Source organism: Artemia sp. Qi Xiang Cuo, chromosome 19 (assembly GCF_049724085.1).
Source record: "Artemia sp. Qi Xiang Cuo chromosome 19, ASM4972408v1, whole genome shotgun sequence".
Classification (NCBI taxonomy): domain Eukaryota; kingdom Metazoa; phylum Arthropoda; class Branchiopoda; order Anostraca; family Artemiidae; genus Artemia; species Artemia sp. Qi Xiang Cuo.
This window is the reverse complement of record NC_142812.1, coordinates 15,767,404-15,781,941: the sequence shown is the minus strand read 5'-3', so window position 1 is coordinate 15,781,941 and position 14,538 is coordinate 15,767,404. Positions and strand designations below refer to the sequence as shown.

The following is a 14,538-nucleotide window of genomic DNA, read 5'->3' as shown; positions in this document are numbered from 1 at the left end:
CAAGAAGGCTTACTTGGTTATACTTACTGTGACTTTCGTGACGTTTGTTTGGGAGGTTTGATTTTATGTTAATTATAGTCTATTAGTTGTAGACACACAAGAAGGTTTGCTTGGCTATATTTCTCGTGACCTTTACTGTGACGTTTGATTTTATTTTAGTTATTCTATCTTAGCTTTAAAGAACCAAGAAAGCTTTCCTTGCTATAGCTACTGTGCCTTTTGTGACGTTTGTATGTGACGTTTGTTTTTATGCTGATGATTCTATCTTGTCTGTATACGCCCAAGAAGGCTTACAAGAACGATGTATTTACAGTGACTTTTGTGACGTTTGTTTCTGACGTTTATTGTGATGTTTGACGTTATATTAATTATCCTCTCTTAGTTATACACGCAGAAGAAGGCTTAATTGGCTATATTTACTGTGACCTTTGACGTTTTATTCTGTGTTCATCATTCTTTCTTAGTTGTACACGCACGAGACGGCTTCCTTGGCTCTATTTACTATGATCTTTGCGAGGTTTGTTTGTGACGTTTACTGTGATTTTGACGTTATATTAATTATTCTCTCTTAGTTGTGCACGCACAAGAAGGCTTAATTGGCTATATTTCTGTGACTTTTGACGTTTTATTTTGTGTTCATCATTCTTTCTTAGTTGTACACGCACGAGACGGCTTCCTTGGCTCTATTTACTATGATCTTTGCGAGGTTTGTTTGTGACGTTTACTGTGATTTTGACGTTATATTAATTATTCTCTCTTAGTTGTGCACGCACAAGATGGCTTAATTGGCTATATTTCTGTGACTTTTGACGTTTTATTTTGTGTTCATAATACTTTCTTAGTTGTACACGCACGAGACGGCTTCCTTGGCTCTATTTACTATGATCTTTGCGAGGTTTGTTTGTGACATTTACTGTGATTTTGACGTTATTTTAATTATTCTCTCTTAGTTGTGCACGCACAAGAAGGTTTACTTGGCTATATTTACTGTGACTTTTTCGAACGACATGGAAAGCCACATCAAGACTGTCATTTTACAATTGTTGGGGGACGAACGCTGAGTGATGGAAGTTATCAAGTATGTTTGATTTAATTTCTAATTTTGTTTCATGTTTAGTAATGTTTAGGCTGATTAGTGGTATTTAGTAATGTTTGTGTTGTTTTTGTAGTAAAAAAATTACCAAATGTGCTCTAAGAAAATATTCTAAGTACTGTATTATGGAAACTGAGTTATTTGTTTTTATTGAAAAATATGTCTAATTTGTAGTTTTAGGTGTTTGGTTTTTTGTTGTAACACTTAGTATGAATGATCATTTTAACACTTATTTGATTATAATCAATTATATAACACTTATTTAATTTTTCTTGTAAATATTTTTTTTAAACAGGTCCAAAAAAAGAATTGATATAAATGTACTAAGAATTATTACTGTAATTTTGCATTTCACGGAACGCCAGAGCTACTCGTGGGATGTTTATTTCTGCATCAGCATGTATTGGAGGTTTATTGTGCGGGGTCACCACTTTTAAAGGCAAAAATGGCGCAAAGAGTTGCTATGCCACTTACTGGAGGGGGAAATCCCTCGCTGGCCTCAAATTAATGGGATTTTCGTGGATAATCCAATGGTTCTGTATACTAACGTGATCAGATGGTCTATGGCCACATTTAAAGCCAAAGTTTACCGATAAGATTTTCCAATTAACCCTTTAGTTTCGACCTAAGCTGAAAAGTTAAAAAAGGTACATAGAAAATTCTTGCTGTATTGACAAACACGCGGTATAAAATGAACTGAACTAAAAATGGACTTTTCCTCTCAGCCCGCTAGCCACAGCACGGGGTGGGTGTTATTAGGGATGGTGAAGAATCTTTCCAGCCAATCCTTGAACTTACTACTCTACTGGCCAATCTCCCTAACTGTGCAATGTCTCCCTCGTGGTCTATTAAACACGTACGCAGTTAAAAGGACCCAAAATGACGTCCAAAAATAATTGGAAAATTAATATTTATTACTTAAGGAAGGAAAATAATTAAGGGGCCCAAAGAAATGAACCTGGGAGGGACATTTATCTGACAAAACTGGGACCAAGGGTTCCAACAGCATGCTTTACGAAATATCTGCTGCAAGTAGAATAAGCAATTGTAAAAATTTTGATATGTAGTTGGGAAGGGCTGGATCGATTCCCCTCCTCCTGCATAGGTATTTAACACATAGGTATATAACACTTATTCACTTATATAATCGATTATAACACTTATTTTATTATTAAGGGTTTTAACCAAGACTGTCAAAATACCCCCATTTGTATTGAGCACGTTCCTGTTGAGTACATTGTAAAATAAAACAAAAAATATTTCTGTAGCCTAAATTTTAAGAATAAAAAAAACATTTCTTGGTTTATTAACATCAAATAGATATTAATCTTACTTGCTGAAAAAATCATTCAAACAAAATAGAAAAGTTTAAATGCAAAAATGCTTTAAAAGTATTAAAATGCTTGTTTTAAAATGTCAAAAAGTATTTTTATGAGTATATCTAAATAAAAAGTAGCATAAAAACTCTGATCTGTTATATGACTTGTCTCAGCCTCAATTATGTAGAATGAAACATAGTGTTTTTGTTTTTGCGAAAGAGTAATGTTTCTCGGAAAGACTAAAAGACTCCCGAGGAGCTAAACGACCCTCTTGCTTTTTAACGTGGCAACTTGTTGGTTTTAAACAATTTATTTTGATTAATTTCCTTTACTATATTAATTTTTGGGGACGAAGGGGGTATGGTGCCATTTTTACCTTCAGGAGCCAGTTCATGGACTTTTTATTCTGAATGTTAGAATATTTACGTCATTTTTTCACGTCATTTACGTCATATTTAATGTCAATATTTACAATATTTACGTCAATATTTAATGTCATTTTTTAGCGTTTCTTCTTTGAAAGTGGGATAAATCATTATTTATATATTTTGTTCTGAAACTAAAATTGATATCGGTAGGAGCAGGTGTATGACTGTTTGTGTCGTGAACGTTCAAGACAAGATGCTTGCGTTCTCGTCATTATAATAGCCTTTTGTTTTGGTTTTGAACCGTTCCCTTAAAAGTCTAATATGAAATCAAATGATTATTTTTAGGTTTTAATGAAGTTAAAGAAACTTTCCAATTACGGTTGGAGCAGGGCCGTATCCAGGAATTTTTTTTAGCAGGGGGGGGATATAATTTTTAGTGCATCAAAAATTTGTTGATATTACTTTTTGTTACGTTTTTACGAGTCGGACAAAAATTTCTGGAGGGGGTTAACCCCCTACATCCCTCCCCTGGATACGGCCTTGGGTAGGAGACTAGGAAAAATGCTAAATGAAACTTTCAAAGAGAGAGAACCGAAAAAGCATGATTTTAGACATGACTTTTGCGATTTATCATACGAGTTACTTTGGAAGTCTCTTCTATTTGGTCATGGATTTTATTTTTAAATTCAAAAATGAGGGATCTACGAACAGATGCATTGAACTTCTGTATCCATATCGTTCAATGTAAGAATTTTACGTTCGCCCCTTTCCAATAACCTCTTTAATGTCAATCTGAAGCGTTCCATGCAACTGTAATAATTATTTTTGCGTTTTAACGAAGTTAGAGAAAATTTTCAGCCGTGGAAAATTTTCAAGGAAGAAGGTTAAGTAACAACTTTAACTACTACTACTAACAACTCACTGCAGCACTAAGCCGGCTGAGGCCAGCACATCTACGCACAATCGTCCTCTATCCCAATCTATCCAAAGTTTCCCTCTCTACCCCTCCCAAGAAGTTCCCATTTACTTTAAATCTTTCCTTGCGACATCTTCCCATCCTATTTGGTGGCAAACCGCTTTTTCTTTGTCCCTAGACAGTTGGCCGATAAGGACAATCTTTGGTAGTCCTTCATCCGCAGAACGTGTCCTAGCCATCTCCTCTTTTCTCTCGGAAAATATGATTTTGGACATGATTGTAGTGGTTTTGGATACGGATGACTTAGAAAGTCTCTTGTATTTGGCTATGGAAAATTGAGGAAATATCGCCAATATTTCTGCAGAAATGAAAAAGAAACTTACAGGTGAAATCTGAAATAATAATAAAAAAAAAAAACTAAACGATAGTTGAAAATTACACGCAGATTGCTAATTTGCAAGATCCTGCATAATTTTTAGAAAATATATGTATCTAATTTCTCAATTTTTTTAAGGATTTAACTCATAGTTCTAGATTATCAAAAGACGGCTCATCAGAAAGAAATTTAGCGTTCTGCTGATCTTAAATAACAATTCAAAGAGGGATAAATCATTGTATTAGACAATGAAAATAACAATCAAAAAGTACTGGATATTTTCATCATATATACAGTGACCGTTATCAGCAGTCTAGTGTCTATTAAAAGGATTTATCCCTATTTGAACTGTTATTTATCGTCACGGAAAGGCAGTGTGGTGTCTTCGAAAATATCTACATTTTACCGATCTTATTGATTACCATAAAAGGTTCTGCCGAAACGAAATTCCATTTGCATCCATTTTGTTGTATAAAATGAAATTTTAGCATAAGGGGTGCTAAAAATAGGGGTGCTGAATGGGTTAAATAGGGGTGCTGAAAATCCCTGTTGAATCCTGAGGATACTTTTGGTCTAAGACCTTAATATTCGTATGGGGAGGTGATAGAGCCCCTTGCATTGCTACAATCCTTTTATATGTAGCATGAAAGATTACTTTCACATGACTTTCGACACAGAGGTAGAAAAGTGTGAGCAGGGCATCATGATTGTCATCAGGATCTCTATGGAGGTTGGGGTGACAAGTGCACCCCCTCCTCCCTCCTTATGAATATTCGAGTGATATATTTTTTTTGGGATGAGCGGGATTCTCGAAGCATTGCTTTGCGAATAGTCGACTTGATTGCAAAAACAAACAAAAAACAGAATTTAAGATGGGGCTAGTAGCTCTCTTTCACGTTTAAGAAAGCCCTGGATTGAATAACTCGTAGTAACAAGCTGTAAGTAATGAACAAAGCTTGTCAATAGATTTGAAAACTCTAAAGAAATTTCGGTTTACCAAATGCAACTACAAAATCTATTATTCATGCTGATCTTGAAAATGCAAAATGTATTAGTTTTAAAATAGCTTATTAAAAGCTATTAGGCACATGAAAATTTGCGTAATTATATCCAGAGATGCATAATTGTATCTCTTCATTTCTCTATTTTTTGAGGATTGTCAGTTTTGAAATTAGAAAAACAAATGTTTTTAGAAACTGTATTTGGTATTTGAATTGTGTGGTTTGGGTGCAGGTGTAAGTTCTGGCTTTATTGCAGGTGTAAGTTCTGGCTTTATTTAAAGAATAAAGTTTCTCAATAAAGGATTATTTTTAAAATATTATCAAGCCAATTGACCTTATTTTAGCTCAATGCTGATATTCTTATTAATTCTTACCCTCCCCCCTTTTCTTCACTATCATCACTTGTTACACAACTGGAAAGGTCTTGTTACACAAATGAAAAGGATAGGTCTGGTCATATCACCAGACCTAAGTTTTACAAAAAAACAACTTTACCAATAGTTTTTGTTATCGAAAATGGATTTTCTTGCTCTTAATTGCTTTTAAGCAAAAAAAATATTCTGAAAATGCTGGAACTATTGATGACGGGAAACAAGTAAGGGTCCTTGTCCAAATTAAACAGTAATTTTCGCTTATCTCGTCTAGAGTCAATGTATGAATTTTAATGTGTATGCAGGCGTAACGCAGGACACGGTTTGTAACGTAGCTTAGGCACAGGCGTAAGTTCAGCCTTAATTTAATAACATAAGTCTCTCAATAAATCTTTACAATTGTAAACCTTTACTCATACGACCAAATCTAAATTTTCTGTACAAAACTTGGAAAAATGTTTTTGTCAACAAAAATGAACTCTTTTGTTGTTAGTTGTGGCGGGGCGGGGTGAGACACCGGGTCCTCCTAGATTTTTTCTGGCGCCCTCTTATCGTGCTTTTTTTTCGTTTTTTATTCTTTTTTTTGAATAAATTTGTCAATTTGGTAAATTATTGGCACCTTTGTCACATCCCCCCCCCCAACATTTTGCTCATTGGCGGCCTTGTCGCATTTCCCCCCCCCCCAAGATTTTGCTCTAGATCCGCTTTTGTTTTTAATTGACAAATTTTATTCTGAAAATGGAGCAATTATTGATGAGGGGGAGAATTATAAAGTGACTCTTTCAAACTAGTTAACAATTTGCCCTAGTTTCGTTTAGAGCCAATGCATGAATTTTAATGTGCATTTCCTTTAGATTTATGGTTTATTACTCTGTTTTGTACCAAGCGAAAACCGCTTGGAACTTCAAAATACCAAGTTCAACAAAAATATTTTCGCCCCCTAGAACCATCGATGGTCTATTTATACCTGAAAACCGACATTTTCACGATATTTTATAGTTTTTTGTCGTGTTGAGGTTTTTAGTGATGTATCATATTTTTGCAATGTTGCCACGTTGGGCCGTCAAAATAAATTAGAAAAACTAATTAGTTAAATTTTACACTGCTTTTTATCCATAAAAAATTCAAACGTCAGCAATATGTTGATTCCCGAAGACTTTTTGGTACATTTGGTTTTGGCTCATTTTTTGCGGATTTTTCGCCAGTGTTTCTTTTTTTTTGGTGATCAATAGTTCCAAAAAATGCATAACTGTATTTCGAGGTCTTTTTCATTAAAAAATGAAATTCTGAATTTTTCTTGTTTTACTCAACGAATTCAACTTAACGAATTTAACTTAACGAATTTAAAGAATTAGATTTCATTTTCACTTTCCTTGGTACTTTCGTCAAAAAACAGGTAAGTTATCCGTGGTCCCGCCCTAAACATTTTAAGGCATTGATCTTTGGTGTAAAGGCTGTATAAAGATAGCTTTCGAAAAATAAAACATATACATATGCTTCATATGAAAGATGAAACATGTAAACATAGCTTACTGTATGTAAATTTTTCGTTTTCGAAAGACGAAAATTGATTTTTGGCATAGATTCTTGAAAGTTTTGTTTGAAAGCATGGTACTACTCCAGAGACGTAAAGCTCTTTGATGAAGGTGGCAAAGTCGTGAATGATGTTGCCTGTGTGACATTTTGAAATCTTCAGGGGTATTCAAAATTGTGGATTCATCTTTGAAAAATTCGATATATATACACTGTTTTTGTCTGTTAAGGTTCATACATCAGTTTACTAAACAAAAACCTGTTTTTTGTCTAAAAAAACAAGGCATGTTCTTTAACGAGCTCACTAGCATGGAATTGTGTTCTTAATTTGTTCTTATTTAAAAAAACAAGGCATGTTCTTTAACGAGCTCACTAGCATGGAATTGTGTTCTTAATTTGTTCTTAATTAAAAAAACAAGGCATGTTCTTTAACGAGCTCACTAGCATGGAATTGTGTTCTTCTGCTCAATTTCAAATATCAAAATGCATGTCATTGCAAGCATGGTATTATATCAAGGTGGTAAAATCATGAAATGCATTGCCTATTTGTGTGACATTTTTCATTATGACATTTTATATATTTTATGGCATAAAAATCTTTTGTTAGGGCTTTTTTATGGCCATAAAGCCATTAATCTTTTATGGCTTTATGGCATAGAAATCTTTTGTTATGGCTTTTTTATGGCCATAAAGCCATAAATATTTAATGGCTTTATGGCATAAAAATCTTTTGTTATGGCTTTGTTATGGCCATAAGGCCATAAATCTTTTATGGCTTTATTTCATGAAAATCTTTGGTTATGGCTTTGTTATGGCTATAAAGCCATAAATCTTTTATGGTTTTGTGGCATAAAAATCTTTTGTTATGGCTTTGTTATGGCCATAAAGCCATTAATCTTTTATGGCTTTATGGCATAGGAATCTTTTGTTATGGCTTTGTTATGGCCATAAAGCCATAAATCTTTAATGGCATAAAAATCTTTTGTTATGGATTTGTTATGGCCATAAATCTTATATGGCTTTATTTCATAAAAATCTTTGGATATGGCTTTGTTATGGCCATAAAGCCATAAATCTTTTATGGTTTTATGGCATAAAAATCTTTTGTTATGGCTTTGTTATGGCCATAAAGCCATCAATCTTTTATGGCTTTGTGGCATAAAAAACTTTTGTTATGGCTTTGTTATGGCCATAAAGCCATAAATCTTTTATGGCTTTATGGCATAAAAATCTGATGTTATAAAGGTCGTATGTCATAAAAATCTTTTATTTCTTTTGTGGAAAACTTTTCTATATACATAAATATATATGTATACTTTATGAATTATGTGTATTACATATGTCGTAAATTTTATATATATTAAAGATTTTAATTATGAAGTATATTGTATATTTTTTTTTTAGAATCCTGTTGTCGTTTTGATGCTGAATTTGCCCGCACCCTCATGGAGAAAACCTAGTCTACTCACTCCATCAATGGTTGAAAATCTCTTTCATGAAATGGGCCATGCTATGCATTCAATGCTTGCAAGAACTACGTATCAACACATAACTGGAACGCGTTGCTCCACGGATTTAGCTGAAGTACCCTCTGTTTTGATGGAGTTTTTTGCGTCAGATCCTCGGGTTTTATCAAAATTTGCGAAACATTATAAAACAGGGGAACCCCTTCCTGAAAAGGCGCTCCATTCGCTATGTGCAGCCAAGCATGCGTTTACGGCTTCAGAAACGCAGCTGCAAACGTTCTACGCAGCGCTAGACCAAACGTATCATGGAAAACATCCATTAAATGCTACGACGACGGAGATCTTGGCTAACGTCCAAAAGGAATATTATACACTACCTTATGTACCTAATACTGTAAGTGAAATTTTTTGACTTTATTTTTGTGTAATAATAATGGCGTTTTAAATTTTCAATATTATCGTTTCAATATTAATTGGCGTTTACAATAACAAATGGCGTTTCAATATTATGCACTACCTTATGTACCTAATACTGAAAGTGAAATTTTTTTACTTTATTTTTGAGTGATAATAATGGCGTTTTCAATTCATCGAAACGTGCATAGGTCATCGTTAGAGGGTAACATAAGCGAAAAATTGAGCGAAAAAGACGGGATTAATTTAAATAAAGCAGTGACAAAGAATAAAAAACAAATAACACATTAATTAGCGAAACAATCCGGATTTTTTTTATTAATTAATGTGTTATTTGTTTTTTATTCTTTATCATTGCTTTATTTAAATTAAGCTCGTTGTTCTGGCTAAGTTTTCGTAAATGGAAAAGCAGTGTGGTGTAAGACATTATTTGGGTAACACTATTCAATAAAAAAGAAAAAAATTAAATAGAGGACAAAGGAGAATTCATGTTAAATACAGATTGTCCTCTCAATTTACTGAGTAATAAAAACTAGTCTAATGCGCATGCGCGTTTTGCCAGAGCTCAAGTCCTAACGCCCAATTATGCATTCTTTCAATTAATACGGGAACGTAAGAATGTTTGGGTGGGTGGGGGGTGGGCAAAGATTTCAAAAAAGATTTGCCGGGTTGTGTAATTTTTTTACACAAAAATATCTAAGATCATATTACTACCCTAACTCTTTTTTCGACTGTGAAAAAAAAAGTTGGTTTAATTTGTTGGGTGGGATTACCTGGTATTATTGACTGAGTTGAAATTTTAGTACATTTATTTCTCGTACATAGCGTCTCATGATTGCTGAAATATGTTTAGCTAAAAAAAATGAGCTGCCTGACAGCAAAGCAATGAATATTATTAGTTACTTCGAGAAGGTGATTGGTCACAGGGATACTTATGTAACATGGGTGACAGGGTGACAATTCGTTTATTCATACGCTATTTGTTGGCTGTTTTTGCAGAGATGTCAAATGTGAGATAAAATTTTGTCAAACATAAGATTTATTTCTGAAGATGTCTATCACAAGCCAAAATGCGCTGATTTTGCACTTTCGAGGCGAATAAACACACATAAAAAGATAAGCAAATATAATAGGGCTGGCCAGAAAAAAAATCCAAAATGTCAAAGAGCAGGAAAAAAAGATAGATACCAAATTCTGCAAATTTTCTCGATATCCTCTGATCACAAAGACCAGTTCTCGCATAATAGGAATATAATCACCTTCCTCTCCCTCCGTATTCCATATCTTCCCAAAATATTTATAATTTAGCCTACTCATTTATTCACTGGCTGATATTTTTTCTGATTTCCTGATTTTTTTGCTAGGACAAGGCAATTTTGTCTTAGAAATTATTTTCAATGCTGTTATTAAGATATTCCCAAAAGTTAAAGTTAAACTTTATGAATTTTCACTAGAAGTTTGAACTTTACTTTAAATTGTTACAGATTAAAAAAAAAGATGTGCCTCAAATTTAAAACTAGTGACAGAGGAGGGGGTTTTACTTATTTTTTTTTGTTTTGGGGTGGGGGGGGGGTACACAAAAAACCCTAAAAAAATGCATACAAAATTTGTTTATATCAACTTTTGTTACGTTTTTACGAGTCAGACAAATATTTCAGGGTGGGGGGGGGGTTCTGATTTTGCTGATTTTGCACTTTCGATGCCAATAAACACACATAAAAAGATAAGCAAATATAATAGGGCTGGCCAGAAAAAAAATCCTAACTGTCAAAGAGCAGGAAAAAAAAGATAGATACCAAATTCTACAAATTTTCTCGATATCTTCTGACCACAAAGGCCAGTTCTCACATAATAAAAACATAATCACCTCACTCTCCCTCCGTATTCCTCCCTCCGTATCTCCCTCTGTATATAAAATAACATTTTTGTAATGTAGCCAAAGGTTAGTTAAATTGTCTGCGAAATCTTTTTACGTTTTGTGTTTTTTGTGTTGATCACCCTCCGCCCAAACAGATTCCACTATAAGAAAATTATGAAATAACCTTTTATATACCTAACATTTATTCACCTTTCGAAAGTTAACATGCTAATATTTGGATTTTGGAAGTAAACTTCTGGTTAACTCCATTCTTAAATTTCTGGCGAGCATTGCTTGAGAACTATGAATAATTTTGACACAATTGAGATTAAGAAAGATTGTAAATTTGTTTAGTTTTCTGTACGTCTTATAGATGTGTATCCAATTGTGTTTTTCTTCCTTAGATTTTTCTTCTATTTCTTCACAGAAAGTTAGACTTCTAAAGATTCATCATACTGGTTTCATTGAATCCTAGTGATTTTATCATATTCACAGGCAGCTAAAGATATTCATAGAAATAATAGCCGATGGAAGCCAGGGAAGTATGTTTAAATTCTGAGGATTTTTTGTTCTACCAAAAGCTCATAGACCCAAAACCAAGGAATAAATCTGTGATCCGTACCAAGGGGTGAAAATGTCAACATAAGGTAACAATTTACCGACATAAGGCAACATCCTCTGCAAACCCAGGAGAAGTCAATATTATTTTTGTATTGTATATATCAAAGAAATGGAAACCATGGATATGGATATGGAAATATTTAGAGATATGGAAACCTAAGGGTTTCTTGTTCTACCAAAAGCTCATAGACCCAAAACTAAGGAACAAATCTTTGATCCGTACCAAGGGGTGAAATGTCAACATAAGGTAACAATTTACCGACATAAGGCAACATCCTCTGGAAACCCAGGAGAAGTCAATATTATTTTTGTATTGTATATATCAAAGAAATGGAAACCATGGATATGGATATGGAAATATTTAGAGATATGGAAACCTAAGGGTTTCTTGTTCTACCAAAAGCTCATAGACCCAAAACTAAGGAACAAATCTGTGATCCCTACCAAGGGGTGAAAATGTCAACATAAGGTAACAATTTACCGACATAAGGCAACATCCTCTGCAAACCCAGGAAAAGTCAATATTATTTTTGTATTGTATATATCTTAGAAATGGAAACCATGGATATGGATATGGAAATATTTAGAGATATGGAAACCTAAGGGTTTCTTGTTCTACCAAAAGCTCTTAGACCCAAAACAAAGGAACAAATCTGTGATCCGTACCAAGGGGTGAAAATGTCAACATAAGGTAACAATTTACCGACATAAGGCAACATCCTCTTCAAACCCAGGAAAAGTCAATATTATTTTTTTATTGTATATATCAAAGAAATGGAAACCGTGGAGATGGATATGGAAATATTTAGAGATATGGAAACCTAAGGGTTTCTTGTGCTACCAAAAGCTCATAGACCCAAAACTAAGGAACAAATCTGTGATCCATACCAAGGGGTGAAAATGTCAACATAAGGTAACAATTTACCGACATAAGGCAACATCCTCTGGAAACCCAGGAGAAGTCAATATTATTTTTGTATTGTATATATCAAAGAAATGGAAACCGTGGATATGGATATGGAAATATTTAGAGATATGGAAACCTAAGGGTTTCTTGTTCTACCAAAAGCCCTTAGACCCAAAACCAAGGAACAAATCTGTGATCCGTACCAAGGGGTGAAAATGTCAACATAAGGTAACAATTTACCGACATAAGGCAACATCCTCTGGAAACCCAGGAGAAGTCAATATTATTTTTTTATTGTATATATCAAAGAAATGGAAACCATGGATATGGATATGGAAATATTTAGAGATATGGAAACCTAAGGGTTTCTTGTTCTACCAAAAGCTCATAGACCCAAAAAAAAGGAACAAATCTGTGATCCGTACCAAGGGGTGAAAATGTCAACATAAGGTAACAATCTACCGACATAAGGCAACATCCTCTTGAAACCCAGGAGAAGTCAATATTATTTTTGGATTGTATATATAAAAGAAATGGAAACCATGGATATGGATATGGAAATATTTAGAGATATGGAAACCTACGGGTTTCTTGTTCTACCAAAAGCTCATAGACCCAAAACTAAGGAACAAATCTGTGATCCGTACCAAGGGGTGAAAATGTCAACATAAGGTAACAATTTACCGACATAAGGCAACATCCTCTAGAAACCCAGGAGAAGTCAATATTATTTTTGGATTGTATATATCAAAGAAATGGAAACCATGGATATGGAAATGGAAATATTTAGAGATATGGAAACCTAAGGGTTTCTTGTTCTACCAAAAGCTCATAGACCCAAAACTAAGGAACAAATCTGTGATCCGTACCAAGGGGTGAAAATGTCAACATAAGGTAACAATTTACCGACATAAGGCAACATCCTCTAGAAACCCAGGAGAAGTCAATATTACTCGTATTTTTGGATTGTATAAATCAAAGAAATGGAAACCATGGATATGGATATGGAAATATTTAGAGATATGGAAACCTAAGGGTTTCTTGTTCTATCAAAAGCTCGTAGACCCAAAACCAAGGAACAAATCTGTGATCCTTACCAAGGGGTGAAAATGTCAACATAAGGTAACAATTTACCAACATAAGGCAACATCCTCTGGAAACCCAAGAAAAGTCAATATTATTTTTGTATTGTATATATCAAAGAAATGGAAACCATGGATATGGATATGGAAATATTTAGAGATATGGAAACCTAAGGGTTTCTTGTTCTACCAAAAGCTCGTAGACCCAAAACCAAGGAACAAATCTGTGATCCGTACCAAGGGGTGAAAATTTCAACATAAGGTAACAATTTACCGACATAAGGCAACATCCTCTGGAAACCCAGGAGAAGTCAATATTATTTTTTTATTGTATATATCAAAGAAATAGAAACCATGGATATGGATATGGAAAAATAATATTGACGGGTGAAAATGTCAACATAAGGTAAACATCTACCGACATAAGGCAACATCCTCTGGAAATCCAGTAGAAGTCAATATTATTTTTTTATTGTATATATCAAAGAAATGGAAACCATGGATATGGATATGGAAATATTTAGAGATATGGAAACCTAAGGGTTTCTTGTTCTACCAAAAGCTCATAGACCCAAAACTAAGGAACAAATCTGTGATCCGTACCAAGGGGTGAAAATGTCAACATAAGGTAACAATCTACCGACATAAGGCAACATCCTCTGGAAATCCAGGAGAAGTCAATATTATTTTTTTATTGTATATATCAAAGAAATGGAAACCATGGATATGGAAATATTTAGAGATATGGAAACCTAAGGGTTTCTTGTTCTATCAAAAGCTCTTAGACCCAAAACCAAGGAACAAATCTGTGATCCGTACCAAGGGGTGAAAATGTCAACATAAGGTAACAATTTACCGACATAAGGCAACATCCTCTAGAAACCCTGGAGAAGTCAATATTATTTTTGGATTGTATATATCAAAGAAATGGAAACCATGGATATGGAAATATTTAGAGATATGGAAACCTAAGGGTTTCTTGTTCTACCAAAAGCTCATAGACCCAAAACAAAGGAACAAATCTGTGATCCATACCAAGGGGTGAAAATGTCAACATAAGGTAACAATTTACCGACATAAGGCAACATCCTCTGCAAACCCAGGAGAAGTCAATATTATTTTTGTATTGTATATATCAAAGAAATGGAAACCGTGGATATGGATAATGAAATATTTAGAGATATGGAAACCTAAGGGTTTCTTGTTCTATCAA

General features: G+C 34.0%; 1 protein-coding gene across 1 annotated transcript in view; it reads left to right on the top strand.

The window, feature by feature from the left end:
• Positions 1–14,538, top strand: part of LOC148940547 (mitochondrial intermediate peptidase) — a 122,069-nt gene that overhangs the window by 89,145 nt on the left and 18,386 nt on the right. Inside the window, exons 7-8 of the mRNA XM_089105697.1 lie at positions 951–1,078; positions 8,382–8,837. Of these exons, the coding sequence (XP_088961823.1) occupies positions 951–1,078; positions 8,382–8,837 (584 nt within the window). The remainder of the gene's footprint in view (positions 1–950; positions 1,079–8,381; positions 8,838–14,538) is intronic.